The sequence below is a fragment of the Anomaloglossus baeobatrachus genome, chromosome 1, assembly GCF_048569485.1.
Source record: "Anomaloglossus baeobatrachus isolate aAnoBae1 chromosome 1, aAnoBae1.hap1, whole genome shotgun sequence".
Lineage (NCBI taxonomy): Eukaryota > Metazoa > Chordata > Amphibia > Anura > Aromobatidae > Anomaloglossus > Anomaloglossus baeobatrachus.
The window spans coordinates 192,306,417-192,322,396 of NC_134353.1; the positions used below are offsets into that span (position 1 = coordinate 192,306,417).

At 45.3% G+C, this 15,980-nt stretch overlaps 1 protein-coding gene across 1 annotated transcript in view; it reads right to left on the reverse strand.

Annotated features, from left to right (window-relative positions):
- Positions 1–15,980, reverse strand: part of ETFDH (electron transfer flavoprotein dehydrogenase) — a 99,197-nt gene that overhangs the window by 78,195 nt on the left and 5,022 nt on the right. The window contains exons 2-4 of the mRNA XM_075347525.1: positions 9,902–10,039; positions 7,223–7,452; positions 1,413–1,494 (exon numbers count right to left, since the gene is read on the reverse strand). Coding sequence (XP_075203640.1) covers positions 1,413–1,494; positions 7,223–7,452; positions 9,902–10,039 — 450 coding nt within the window. The remainder of the gene's footprint in view (positions 1–1,412; positions 1,495–7,222; positions 7,453–9,901; positions 10,040–15,980) is intronic.

The window sequence follows — 15,980 nt, forward strand, 5'->3', positions numbered from 1 at the left end:
CAGCACCGCCGACCAGACTGGGGTGAGAAGGGAGCATGCCGGGAGCCCTGTTAGGGGCCCTCTTTTCTTCCATCCGATAAAGTCAGCAGCTGCTGCTGACTAAAATGTGGAGCTTGCGTGAATGTGTCTGCCTCCTTCAACACAAAGCAAAAAACTGATGGGCCCGTGATGCACGGGAGGGTGTATAGGCAGAGGGGAGGGGTTACACTTTTTAAAGTGTAATACTTTGTGTGGCCTCCGGAGGCAGAAGCTATACACCCAATTGTCTGGGTCTCCCAATGGAGCGACAAAGAAATTTACTTCCAGTTCTCGTCCCCTGTACCTGTATAAATTCTCACCGACGGGTTCATGCAGCTGCTTTTGAATACCCAATTAAATCGATGGCTGGACCATATATGACAAGCTTTTCTCCCCCCCATTCACCTTTTGTGTCTCCCCTATTTCCTCATAGACTGTAAGCTTACGAGCAGGGCCCTCCCTCCTCCTGGTATCTTAATTTTGTTATTTTGTATTGTCTCATTGTCTGTACATGTCCCCTCTTAATTGTAAAGCGCTGCGGAATATGTTGGCGCTATAGAAATAAAACTTATTATTATTAATAATATAGGACATCATCTTTCTCTGCCCTGATTGCTGATCTAATGATCTGCAATGCTTTAAAATTGCAGGGCATTAGATCAGTGACTGGCACAGAGGCAGGAGGCATGTCAGGGGTAATGCTCATGGAAGGTCCTCATAGGTCTCCGTACTTGGGTGACCGCACGGCCATTATTTGGCCTGGGGTCACCATCGGTACAAAGCGATCACACCGATCGGAGCCCCGGAGGGAGCCCTTTTCCTCTGATAAGCAGATTGATGCTGTTGTCACTATTGACAGCAGCATTAGAGGGGGGTTAAGCGCCCACGATGTGCTAGCACCGATCGTTGGGGATTACTGAAGGATGTCAGCTATGATACATAGCTGATACCCGCTGATGATTTGTCAATTCTGCTTGGGAGCCGATATGATTGTAGAATGGCACATGTATGTCGGTTTGCAGGAATGCCCTTCCCGCGGCACTGTACATGTAGGGGAATGTTATGAAAGTGTTAAATAGCAAGTTATACAACATATCAATGTAGTCCTATTAGTCTAGGTGCTCCAGTCCTTTTATAATTTACTATTTAGAAATCATTCCTGATTTTTTCTCTGGAAACCCCTGTAAAGGCCGCCCCAGTAATGTACTTCACACTACAGTCACACCTGAATTGTCATTCTGTTTATCAAAAACAGTACCAAACCAGCCTTCATGGACTTTGCTCGCCCATAGCTTTGCACAGCCTTGTTATTTCTTAAGGTGTGATTCTGGAAACCACAGGAGATAACCAGGATCACATGGATGGCTACTAAGACACACATGTAAAATACCTACCAGGAAGTATAGGGACTGGTATTCTGTGTTTTTCGGTCAGGATTCCAAACTTATCGCCGGTCACCTTTGTGTGCAGCGGGGCCTGAGAGAAATCACACAAAGGAACATTAAGCTGACAATCCAACATGCAGCTCAACCCAAACCCACCATTGTCCCAAACCCACCATTGTAGTAACGCAGAAAATGGTAAGATAGGACTACCGTTACATGTATGCCACTAAAGCTCTGACCAATGGCTGCAGACCCCACCGTGGACCCCGACAGTATCTGTCATGTGATGGATCTAGCGGAACATCTGCGTTTCCAATAATAACAGAAAACACAACCTCAGATTACGAGTCTGACAGGTGGTGAGCAATGGAGAAGAGGGCGTTATTCTGATCCTTTATGGTGGAAGGAGTGTTCCGACCTGATGAAGGACACAACCTAAGTCTTCCCCGCACCTGCACTTTAGTATTAGTATTATACCGTATATACTGGCGTATAAGACGACTTTTTACCCCCTTAAAATAATGGCTACAGTGGGGGGTCGTCTTATACGCCGGATATAGGGGGGGGGGGGGGGGGGGGGGGAAGGTATGTACACTGCAGCGTCCAGGGGAGGTGGGGGCAGCAGCTCTGGAGCACAGGGGAACGCTGCGGCCTGCATCCTTTGATCTCCTGCACCCGCTCATATAATATGCACAGCCGCTGTCCATCTCCAATGGTGCTGAAATCGCACGCAGTGAGGGGCTGGGGCAGCGGTGCATATTATATGAGCCTGCGTCCCCAGTGTGATCGCACATGTCCCCAATGTGTTAGATTTGGCCCCCAGGCTGCTGCTCATTCTAAAATAAAAAAGCTTTACTTACCCCTGCAGCGTTTCTCCCTGTGTCCCTGCTTCCACTGTGATCAGGCAGAGAGCTCAGCCTGCTGTGCCGATCACATGACCGCACTGACAACCAGGAAGTGGAAGAACAGAAGCACGGAGCCAGACAGGAGGGAGCTCAGCGCTGGAGGAGGTAAGGAAAGAGGGTTTTATTTTACTATGGGCAGCAGCCTAGGGGCCATATCTAACACAGGGGGACTTGTGCGATCTATAGGGGCCATGGGCAGCACTATGGGGGCGAAATCTGACACAGGGGGACTTGTGCGATCTATAGGGGCCATGGGCAGCACTATGGGGGCGAAATCTGACACAGGGGGACTTGTGCGATCTATATAGGGGCCATGGGCAGCACTATGGGGGAGATATCTAACACAGGGGGACTTGTGCCCATTATGGGCCCCGGTGAGCTGCTTCTAACCCCCCAGATGTATGCCCTGCCAATCCCCCCCCGCCGATGCCGCGGGTGCGGTACCCGCCGTGCCGCAGGTGCAGGCCCCACAGAGCAGCAGAGTTGTGTGTATTTGTCTGCATGTAGCAGAGTTGTATGTGTTTGTCTGTATGCAGCAGAGTTGTATGTGTTTGTCTGTATGTAGCAGAGTTGTATGTGTTTGTCTGTATGCAGCAGAGTTGTATGTGTTTGTCTGTATGTAGCAGAGTTGTATGTGTTTGTCTGTATGTAGCAGAGTTGTATGTGTTTGTCTGTATGTAGCAGAGTTGTATGTGTTTGTCTGTATGTAGCAGAGTTGAATGTGTTTGTCTGTATGTAGCAGAGTTGTGTGTGTTTGTCTGTATGTAGCAGAGTTGTGTGTGTTTGTCTGTATGTAGCAGAGTTGTATGTGTTTGTATGTAGCAGAGTTGTATGTGTTTGTCTGTATGTAGCAGAGTTGTACGTGTTTGTCTGTATGTAGCAGAGTTGTACGTGTTTGTCTGTATGTAGCAGAGTTGTACGTGTTTGTCTGTATGTAGCAGAGTTGTATGTGTTTGTCTGTATGTAGCAGAGTTGTATGTGTTTGTCTGTATGTAGCAGAGTTGTATGTGTTTGTCTGTATGTAGCAGAGTTGTGTGTGTTTGTCTGTATGTAGCAGAGTTGTGTGTGTTTGTCTGCATGTAGCAGAGTTGTATGTGTTTGTCTGTATGCAGCAGAGTTGTATGTGTTTGTCAGTATGTAGCAGAGTTGTATGTGTTTGTCTGTATGTAGCAGAGTTGTATGTGTTTGTCTGTATGTAGCAGAGTTGTGTGTGTGTGTTTGTCTGTATGTAGCAGAGTTGTGTGTGTTTGTCTGTTTGTAGCAGAGTTGTGTGTGTCTGTTTGTAGCAGAGTGTAGTACCATTGTTTCAGTCCAGTTGTGGCTTTATACAGCAGGGAGGAGCATTCCTTGCTGTACTAAGTGAACATTGGAGCAATTGATCTGTCAATGGCCCTTTAAAAACATATTGTACGGCTCTCGCGGAATTAAAATTAACATGTTGCAATCAAAGCAGACTTTTTTTCATTTGGGAGCGGGGTAGTCTTATACAGGGAGTATATCCCAAATTCTATATTTTTAGGGCAGAAGTTGGGGGTCGTCTTATACGCCCAGTCGTCTTATACGCCGGCATATACGGTAGGTTGCCCCTGTATCTTCTCTCAGCTTTATAAATTAATGTAACAATAATCACAATTGTAACAAGCAGACTGATTTTCCAATGGGGGGAGGGGATTAACCACTTTATGGCTGGGTTATTTTTTTAAGAGTTTTTTTTAATGTTTTTTTCTTTTCTGCTCCTTTTTACAATAGCCATAACAGTAATATTTTTGCACCAACGTAGCCTTAAGATGATTTGTATTTTGCGGGATGAGTTGTAGTTATGAATGATATTGTTCATTTTACTTTATAATGTATTACGGAACAGAAAAAAAATAAAAATCCAATTGTGGCAAAAAAGGAAAGCCGCAATTCTGCCATTTTTCTTTGGGATGATGGGTCTTTTTAATGGCGTTCATTATATAGTATTATATGACTCTTGAGATCACTACGATTACGATGATACCAAACGTGTAAAGGTTTTTTTTTATTTTTAATATATAATGGTAATATGTAATTTTGTATTTTTAGTAAATTGTGTATTTGATGGCATTAGATTCATAAAAGATAAAACATAAAAAATGTAAGCAATTTCATTAATTTATTTAAGTGTATTGCAATATAGCAAATACAAAACAATCACTTATCTCGGGGAGACCAGCCAGAGAAAACACTGCCGGCAGCCAGCAAAGGCGCTCAACACAGTGAAATCCTAGGTGCATTACCCCCTGGGAAGTATACAAATCAAAAAAGGTCCGTGGAGCCCTTGTTAGGAGTCTCGACACAGAAAAAAGCCAGATAACCCTCCGGGATTTTTTTTATTTGCATACTTCCTAGGGGGCAATGCACCTAGGATTTCTCTGTGTTGAGCGCCTTTGCTGGCTGCAGGCAGTGTTTTCTCTGGCTGGTCTTCCAGATATCAGTGATTGTTTTGACTTGCTGGTCTACTAGGCATTGCTCCCACCTAGCCAGAATCCTACTCCACACTGATGAGGGGCAATACCCCGAAACAGCTGTCTGTGGATGGATATCTGGCCTTGGTATTTCCCTTGTCATATCTTTAAACTCGTCAAAGAGTTGGCTATTGACTAAATGGGCCACTTAATATGGTGGTTATGGTGCTCTCCTAAAAAGAGCCACTCCTTGGCTGGGTCCTTCCCGGAGGGATATCTGGCTATTTTTCTGTGTCGAGACTCCTAACAGAGGCTCCACTGACCTTTTTTGATTTGCAATATAGCAAATACGGAAGACACAGGGCATAAGAGAATAAGGTTGGTCTCCAACCCTATCTCCTAGACTGTGAGCACACTTGTTGGCAGGCGTAGTGTACAGCTGGAAAGGGGAGCCTGGCACCATATTTTTAGAGCCATGGGTTATTCTCTTAGCTCCACTTACACTCTGCCAACGAGCCCAGTTACCTCACTTGCTGGCCTCCCTGCTCCTGGTTAATTCTTGGTCAGGCGCTATGCACACATTTATGTCACGGACAACATAGCGCAGCTCTGATTTCAGTCGCTAGCTTCCCCCCTCCTGCGCTAAATAAAAGGGGAGGTGAGGAGTGACGTCAGCAATAACTGCCCACCTTGGCAACTATTCACTATTCTTTTCTCCCCCTAGTGTTTAAAATTGGAAAATATGGAAATTCCATTTTTAATTTTCTAGCTTTGAAAAAAATAAAAATTATAGCTTTAATTTGCATAAAAACATGTTTATGTCACCATGTTCTGTGACCTAGAACGTCTGCATTTCAGTCTCTGGGGTACATGGATTAGGCTGCTTTCACACTGCGTTTTTTTAGCATGCGTCATGAACATTTTTTTGCTGTAAAAGCAAATCCTGCTTTTACAGCAAAAAAACGCATGCAAACGCATGTGTTATTTTGCAGGATCCTGTCACTTTAAGTTTATGGGCGGGCATTGGAGTCATGTGATCGGGAGTGAGGGGAACTGAACGTGAAAGACTGGGAGCAGACATCTAACAGCTGCGGAGGCTCGTAACCAAGGTAAACATCGGGTAACTTGCTTGGATACCCGATATTTACCTTGGTTACGAGCGTCTGCAGCTGCTAGGAGCCGGCTCCCTGTACACGTAACCAAGATAAACAGAGGGACTGATCACCCGAGGCTGGTTTCTGGGCATGCTCAGTAGAGCATGCAGGATCCTGTCTATCAGCATGCCAGCGATCACATCCGTTTGCATGCTGTTTAGTCAGGATCCAGCAATTTGCAGTATTTGGACGCAGCTCAAAAACGCTACAAGTAGCGTTTTTGAAAAAAGTTAAAAAACTGCAAGTCACTGGATCCTTACTATAACGCACGCAAACACATGTGAACGCATGTTGACGTGAGTGCATTGCAAATGCATTGAAATGAAAACGCATTTGCACTGGATCCGTTTTTGCGTTAAAAAAAATGTAGTGTGAAAGCAGCCTTACTTTGATCACTGCCTATTGCATTATTTGGGTGTTGCTGTAGTCGAAAAAAAACTTAATTGCAACATTTTGTTTTTCTCTATGGCTATGGAGAATTTAGTTCCCCCTGGTGGAGCTGAACCTGTGCCCATATAATCACTTATTCTATATATTATGAATTGCAGTATATAGAGAAAAATCACTTTCTCCTATGAAGGCCAGTAAATAGTTTCCAGGGCAGTCCATCTGCACCCCATGATCGTGTTATGGGAAGGGGCAATGGTCACATGGAATAGCACTCCACCCATGTACTGCGCACCTTAGATGCCACTGTTAGAGATTAACAGCAGCATTTAATGGGCCAATAACAGTGTTCGGGGCGCCGGCAATTACAGGCGAGGTAAGGAGGTGGCTCAGGTCTTAAATTAGACATACAAGTACGTCCAAAGTCAGTAAGGTGACAGACAAGGTTCATTGTATCACCAGGGTTTGCCATTTTAATTTTTAAGGAGCGATTCCTTAGGCCCGTTTCACACATCCGGCATTTCGCTGGATCCGGCACGCATGCAGTACAGTCCATTAATTTACAGTGGAAGCGCGACACCATGCGGACAAATGCGGTTGTGCATGAAGCACACAACCGCATGGTGTTGCGCTTCCACTGTAAATGAATGGATTGTATTGCATGCCAGCTAAATGCCGGATGTGTGAAATGGGCCTTACATACCAGGAGTTCCGGCTATTCTAGTTACACTTCCCAGAATTCCTGCCCATGGATAACATGCTGTGTCCAGTATAGTGTTTTCTTATCAGCATATGATCCATAATAAATTTACAAAAAGCAGAATTGTAGCAAGAAGACATTCTCTTTCTTAATAAAAAGATGTCTTTTTCTCTTCTTGATGTGAGCCCTTGCGCTGAATTCTCTGTTTAATCCCAAGTCAATGGCATTCACTATATGTACATACCCCTCGCTCCTTCCAGTCTGGAAACAGTTCCTCCAGGGCTCTTGGCTCCAGACAGGCCCCTGATAAGATGTGAGCCCCGATTTGGGCTGCCTTCTCCACTAGGCAAACACGCAGCTCCTTACCACTCTCAGCCGCAAGCTGCTTTAACCGTATGGCTGCAGAGAGACCAGCCGGGCCGCCTCCAACTACCACCACGTCAGCCTCCTCTGCAAACCGCTCCATACCGACACCTAGCATGGCGGAAAGAAAGTCATTGTCATAAAACAAAAAAATCCAAACTTTCCCTATATAATTTACTAGGCAATGTCCCACTAGCCAGATTCCTACTCCACACTGATGAGGGGCAAATACCCCGAAACGGCTGTCTGTGGATGGATACCATGTTTGGCATAGGTGGTCTCCTTGACTGGAGACTGCCCTTCCCGTGGTTGTTCCTTCCCGGTGAAAGACCTGGCTAGTTTCCTGCCAGCGTTGAGAAACATGTGATGGTGTCTCTGCATGCCTTCTTGATTTGAATATTTCCCAGGGGGCATTGCTCTAGAATCACTGCGTTGAGAAACACGTGATGGTGTCTCCGCAGTGGTGGATGTTGATCTCCCTAAGGTCAACCATCCTTGCTCACATAGTACTTTTAAATAAAACCATAAGTTTTACCATATGGTGTACTGGAAAAGAGCAAAAAAATTCCAAATGCGGAAAAATTGCAAAAAAAGTGTGATGGCACAATAGTTTTTGGGATGTTTTATTCACGGTGTTCACTACATGGTAAAACTGATGTGTGGGTATGATGCCTGAGGTCGGTGCGAGTTTGTAGACACCAAACATGTATAGGTTTACTTGTATGTAAGGGGTTAAAAAAAATTCACACGTTTGTCCAATAAAAGTGGCGCACGTCTTGCGCCATTTTCTGAAACACGTAGCGTTCTTATTTTTTTGGATCTATGGCTCAGTGACGGCTTATTTTTTGCGTCTCGAGCTGACGTTTCTAATGGTACCATTTTTGCGCAGATGCTACGTTTTGATCGCCTGTTATTGCATTTTGCGTAAAACTTGCGGAGACCAAAAAACGTAATTTTGGCGTTTGGAATTTTTTTGCCACTACACCGTTTACCAATCAGATTAATTGATTTTTTATTTTGATAGATCGGGTATTTCTGAACGCGGCGATACCAAATGTGTATATTTATTTATTTTTTAACCCTTTAAATTTCAAAGGGGGGTGATTTGAACTTTTAGGTTTTTTTGTTTTTTTTTATTTTTTAAAACTTTTTTTTTTTATTTTACTAGTTCCCCTAGGGGGCTATAGCGATCAGTAATTCGATCGCTCTTATCTATCTGCTGATCACGCTATACAGCTGTAAACAGCAGATTCAGTCACTTTCTGTTTCTCTCTGCTCGCAGCCGAGGGAAAACGAAAGTGAAACTTCATAGCTGCAGGCGTCATCACATGACCCTGTGCTACGATGGCAACCACCGATAGTCACGTGATCACGCACGTGACTTCCGGTGGGGGCGGGGGTAAGTAAAAAACATGGCCACGCGCATATAGATCTTGCTGCCAGACTTTGGCAGCAAGATTTAAGGGGTTAATGGCCGCGGGTGGAAGCGATTCCACCCACGGCTAGCAGGCACACATGTCATCTGTTGAAAACAGCTGATATGTGTGCCGACCGCGACAGGCGGCGGGGCTTAACGGGACACGCTCCATGACGGATATATCCGTCCATGGTCGTGAAGGGGTTAACGACTAGAGATGAAATCAATATAGAACTAATCAGCTTCTGCAGAGGACCTGCCTTGGGCTGCATTCACATACAGAGGTCGAAATATCGAGACTGCAGTTTCATATCCCCGTCATAAAGCAAAGTCCTCTGAGTGATGCCACAAATTCACTAGGAGGCTCACATGGAAGTTACTTAAAAGGGGTATTCCTATCTCCAAGATCCTATATTTATATGTAGTAGGTGTAATAATAATAATAATAATAATAGTATTAACAAACACCTCCAATTAGAAATGTAGTATAGTTCTCCTGATATATCCATGTCTCTAACCTCATGTGCAGGGTATTACAGTTTAGGTATCCATGGTTACGACCACGAGCAACTAAATAACCCTTACTATGAGTTGACGTAACCATGGACACATAGGCACAAATGCCCTGCACATGAGGTAAGAGACATGGCTGTATCAGGAGAACTATGCTACATTTCTAATTGAGTTAGGTGCTAATATTATTACTCTTACTACATATTGGGATAGCATCTCGGAGATGGGAATACCCCTTTAAATACAGACCGCACCAAATACGATACAATGTTGACACATTTGTCAGTTTTTGAAAAACGCAACATTCTTTGCATATGGTTATTGTTGGCTTTTTCCATATAGCATTAAAAAGGCCCCAGAAATCCTTGTAAAAAATACTGGGAAAAGTTTTTTTTCTTCAAGTGTTATAGTGCTGAACTGGCGACTAGGAAACCAGTGTGAATATAGCTATGTGGTCGTTCAAGTATTAGTATGACTAAGTAGCTGTAATCTGTCCCCCGCCATAATGGCAAGTGGCCTAACCGTGAAGAGTCCTGGGCTCCTCCCTTCTGAGTGATGACTCGCGTGGTTTTCTGCCCTACAATGTGCCATCCAGGGCACCTCTCTGGTGCTAGCACAGAAGCCAATTACCTTCCCATCTGTTATCCTTGTCGCGGGGATGGATGGTATAGTGGGTGGTGATGCGGGGCGCAGAGGATGAAGACCATCTCTTGATGCAGGACGCTGGCACACATGTCTGTGGTTTCAGGTATCGTAAGCAGTGATGTGCTGCGTGGACACAAGACAAGAACATTCACATTTACACCATGACCTGGCGTTGAAGATGTGAAGAATTATAGGACTTCTTACCCTTGTTAGCTTTTACTTGTTTTGTTGGATATAGATGAATGGTCCATCATCTCTGTTTTACATAGGTGGCATGCTTTTGTACATATCCATCAGTGTTAAGGGAAATGTCGCTTGCTGGCCACATAGCAGAGCTCTCTGTGTCTCCTATGATCCCGCAGCTCCAGCACCCTCCTTATACACAGCAGTGATGTGATCACTGTGTATGGAGTCGGCAGCGTTGTGTACACTGCTTCCTTAGCACTGTATAGACAGCGATGGAGAAGGCAAAGACAGTAATAAACCATTTCTGCCTTCTCTATGGGGTCTCTGGCTATCTCGGACAGCTGTATCCAACTTTCGTCAGCGACTCATTAACATGCAGCTGAGCTCCTATGCAGTAACATTTAAGCCATCACTGTAGACCAGGGGTCTCAAACTCGGCTGGGTGTATGGGCCGCACAAAGGAAAAAAATAATTTGGGGGGGCCGCATTCTTTGCAGGACAAAGTGACATTTTTATTGGTACCATATATTTTTTTTTTTACACACCTTTGGATGACTGATTTTGAACATTTTTCACTTGTTTATTATAATAAAGGTGCACATTCTTTGTTTAAATATAAAAAAAAAAATTGATGGTAAAAAAAAAAATGTCATGCTTTTTTTTTTTTTTACATTTTATCCCTTTCTTGTAACTAATAGTGTTACAATTATCACTATATAGAAATTTTGGCCAACATCTTTTAGTAATGTTCCCCATCTTGTTGTAATGTGTCCATCCTTGTCCCCTTGTAGTATTGTGCCCCATCCTAGTCCCCATCCTACAGTAATGTGTCTCATCCTTGTCCCCATCCTATAGTAATGTGTCTCATCCTTGTCCCCATCCTATAGTAATGTGTCTCATCCTTGTCCCCATCTTATTGTAATGTGCACGTCCTGTAGTAATGTGTCCAGCCTTGTCCCCATCTTATAGTAATGTTCCCCATCTTTCTCCCCTTGTAGCAATCTCCCTATCCTGTAGTACTGTCCCCATCATATAGTTGTCCCATTCTATAGTAATGTCCCTATCCTATAGTAATGTGCCAACCTTGTCCCCATCCTATAGTAATATCCCCATCCTATAGTAATGTCCCCATCTTATCATAATGTGGCAATCCTATAGTAATGTCTCCAGCCTTACCCCTATCCTATAGTAATGTTTCTCATCCTTGTCCCCTTGTAGTAATGTCCCTATCCTGTAGTACTGTGTCCATCCTAGTCCCCATCCTATAGTAATGTCCCCAGCCTTATCCCTATCCTATAGTAATGACCCCATCCAATAGTATTGTACCCACCTTGTCCCCATGCTTTAGTAATGTGCTCACCTTGTCCCTATTCTATAGACATGTGCCCACCTTGTCCCCATCCTGTAGTCATGTGCCCACCTTGTCCCTATTCTATAGTCATATGCCCACCTTGTCCCTATTCTATAGTCATGTGCCCACCTTGTCCCTATTCTATAGTCATGTGCCCACCTTGTCCCTATTCTATAGACATGTGCCCACCTTGTCCCTATTCTATAGACATGTGCCCACCTTGTCCCCATCCTGTAGTCATGTGCCCACCTTGTCCCTATTCTATAGTCATATGCCCACCTTGTCCCTATTCTATAGTCATATGCCCACCTTGTCCCTATTCTATAGTCATGTGCCCACCTTGTCCTATTCTATAGTCATGTGCCCACCTTGTCCCTATTCTATAGACATGTGCCCACCTTGTCCCTATTCTATAGACATGTGCCCACCTTGTCCCTATTCTATAGACATGTGCCCACCTTGTCCCTATTCTATAGACATGTGCCCACCTTGTCCCTATTCTATAGACATGTGCCCACCTTGTCCCCATCCTGTAGTCATGTGCCCACCTTGTCCCCATTCTGTAGTCATGTGCCCACCTTGTCCCTGTTCTATAGTCATGGAATAGCACCAGTGAGATATTAAAATTTAACCTTTATTTTATTCCTTAAAACACACAAAAAGCAATATTAAAAAACCAAAGGTTTGACCATGCAGGTCACAAATCACACACTGCCCAGAGCTGTATATAAAGCTCAAAAGGGCCACAGATACGTCCCTTGGGCAAGATAGACAATGGGACAACTAAATCATGTGTTGAGAGCTGGTTAACACTATCAGTGGATAGCACATAGTCATAACGACAATAGTTCCATTATGCTCAGGCCAGAGTCATAAAATAACACAGGCAAAAGGATATATATTTTTCCTTCACTGAAGGTACGAAAAATACATATAAACACCTATTGGCTGTAATCAACACACAAATTAGGCAAAAAACAGGGAAGATCTCACCCATTCAGATGATCTTCTGTTGCTTATCACAGCATCTCTTGCTGACAGGGCCAGGATGGGGCTTGGATTCCAGGTTGATGTAACTCACCCTAAACCCCATTGACTCCCGTCCTAACAAGGACGGTCCACAACTGAACCTATTATTGTCCTTGTATAAAGCAGCCCCACATGCCTCCCGACGCGTTTCGTCACGTTTTAGTGACTCCTCAGGGGACCAAACATGGGTTAAAAGTATCAGGGCCAGTGATGGTGTAATGCCTGCAAGGTCCACACACACCAAATGCTGCAAAAAGGAGCATTTTGCAGCATTTGGTGTGTGTGGACCTTGCAGGCATTACACCATCACTGGCCCTGATACTTTTAACCCATGTTTGGTCCCCTGAGGAGTCACTAAAATGTGACGAAACGCGTCGGGAGGCATGTGGGGCTGCTTTATACAAGGACAATAATAGGTTCAGTTGTGGACCGTCCTTGTTAGGACGGGAGTCAATGGGGTTTAGGGTGAGTTACATCAACCTGGAATCCAAGCCCCATCCTGGCCCTGTCAGCAAGAGATGCTGTGATAAGCAACAGAAGATCATCTGAATGGGTGAGATCTTCCCTGTTTTTTGCCTAATTTGTGTGTTGATTACAGCCAATAGGTGTTTATATGTATTTTTCGTACCTTCAGTGAAGGAAAAATATATATCCTTTTGCCTGTGTTATTTTATGACTCTGGCCTGAGCATAATGGAACTATTGTCGTTATGACTATGTGCTATCCACTGATAGTGTTAACCAGCTCTCAACACATGATTTAGTTGTCCCATTGTCTATCTTGCCCAAGGGACGTATCTGTGGCCCTTTTGAGCTTTATATACAGCTCTGGGCAGTGTGTGATTTGTGACCTGCATGGTCAAACCTTTGGTTTTTTAATATTGCTTTTTGTGTGTTTTAAGGAATAAAATAAAGGTTAAATTTTAATATTATCTCACTGGTGCTATTCCCTAACAAATTGTGAGCCCTTGTCCTGGAAGGAACACAAATCTTTGGTTCCCTTGCTTACTTGCTATTCTATAGTCATGCGCCCACTTTGTCCTTATTCTATAGTCATGCGCCCACTTTGTCCCTATTCTATAGTCATGCGCCCACTTTGTCCCTATTCTATAGTCATGCGCCCACCTTGTCCCTATTCTATAGTCATGTGCCCACTTTGTCCCTATTCTATAGTCATGCGCCCACCTTGTCCCCATCCTATAGTCATGTGCCCACCTTGTCCCCATCCTGTAGTCATGTGCCCACTTTGTCCCTATTCTATAGTCACGCGCCCACCTTGTCCCTATTCTATAGTCATGCGCCCACCTTGTCCCTATTCTATAGTCATGCGCCCACTTTGTCCATATTCTATAGTCATGCGCCCACCTTGTCCCTATTCTATAGTCATGTGCCCAATTTGTCCCTATTCTATAGTCATGCGCCCACTTTGTCCATATTCTATAGTCATGCGCCCACCTTGTCCCTATTCTATAGTCATGTGCCCACCTTGTCCCTATTCTATAGTCATGTGCCCACCTTGTCCCTATTCTATAGTCATGTGCCCACCTTGTCCCTATTCTATAGTCATGTGCCCACCTTGTCCCCATCCTATAGTAATGTCCCCATGCTGTAGTAATGGGTCGGGGGGGGGGGGGGGCAGTGGCAGTGGCGGTGGCGGCAGCGGCTGAAAGGGCGCAGGGGCGCTATAACTTACCGATCGCTCTCTTCACTTCCACAGACGCCGGAACGAAGCTGAGGGGGTGGTCCCTGGCCCCAGATCCACAGTGATTGGACAGATCGGTCACAAGGCCGGTCTCTCCAATCAGAGCTGGGGGCGGGTGAAATGAGGTCACCCGGCTCCAGCCAATGATCGGTGCTACAGCTGCACTGATATGGCTGGATTTCAATGTTTCAGCCATTTTCAATGGCTGAACATTATAGTGGCTGTGATTGGCTGACGAACGCCGCTCAGCCAATCACAGCCTCCGTAGGTCCGGGGAGGAGACACCACCCCTCCTGAGGTCCCCTCCTCCCCGAATCTAAGGTATTTGCAATGCAAAGCGATCGCAGACACCGGGGCTCCGGGGCCACGATCTCGCTATGACATACTGGGTAAGTCATGGGTCCTTAAGTACCAGGGAGCCATGACGTACCCAGCAAGTCATAGGTCGCTAAGGGGTTAATGTGCCGTCCTACACACACACACACACACACAGAACACCATTCTTCTCACCTGTCCCGCCTATCCTCATCTCTGCTTCGTGCGGCCCCCAGGCCCGTGCCCCTGTTCACTATCGCGGCCACTGTCAATGATTTATGGCAGATGATTGTATTGCCGGCGCTGCGCGCGCAGAGCCCTTGACTCTGAGAGCGCCGGCAAAACATTCATCTAACCAAGTGCAGACAGTGGCTGCGGCCCCTGCACCTGCAGCGATAGTGAACAGGGGCACGGGCCCGGGGGCCGCACGAAGCAGCCTGAGGGGCCGCATGCGGCCCGCGTGTTTGAGACCCCTGCTGTAGACCAAGAGCAGGATCGCACCGCCATTTAATTGCTTTCGGACCGCCCGAAGACTTTAAAGGGATCATGATAGCCTTAACATGGGCAGCATTAATTACAGACCGGGCTCTGCGGCTTTATCTGTGTATGATGTACCCTGAAATGCTGCAGGGTTTCAGAGAATAACATACCCGGCTGGCGTAGTGGAGCCGGTGTCTGATTTATGCCCCTTGAGGTTTGGGCAGCATGACTCTGACTCTGTCAGGTTACCTTTAATACACATTAATTTTTATTTTGTAAAAAATGTTGAAAGACATTCTATTGCGTTTTTTATCATTAATAATTATTTGGGAACACACTAATCACCATAAAGGATGTTATCTTTTTGTACAGGTTATTACAGATGTTAGAATACCAAATAAGTCAATACTTTAGATCATGGTACTATAATTATATTAGCAGCATATAGACCACCTATGAATGCCCCAACAATAGGAACTATGGTGAAAGAGCCCGTGGTCCCACAATAGACTGGGCCATCTGCCGGCGGATACAAAGCGCGTCGCAGGAAATCCTTTTGATGTGATCAAACATGAGTCTTACCCCCCAGTCCCACTGGCATTTAATGGTTACATGGCAGAGATCAGTGGTTAGAGCGGGCTGCACCCTGATCCCATGTGCCGAGATGATGATACTAATAATTCGGTGTGCCATGATGTGTTACCCGCCTGCTGCTCACACTCCTCATGGTATGGGCTCATACAATCTATTCTAAACTCTGCTGCCCGGCTAATCCACCTGTCCCCCCGCTACTCCCCGACCTCTCCTCTCTGCTAATCCCTTCACTGGCTTCCCATTGCCCAACGACGCCAGTTCAAAACCCTAACCATGACCTACAAAGCCACCCACAACCTGTCTCCTCCTTACATCTCTGACCTAGTCTCCCGGTACTTACCTGCACGTAACCTTTGATCCTCACAAGATCTCCTTCTCTACTCCCCTCTCGTCTCTTCCCACCATCAC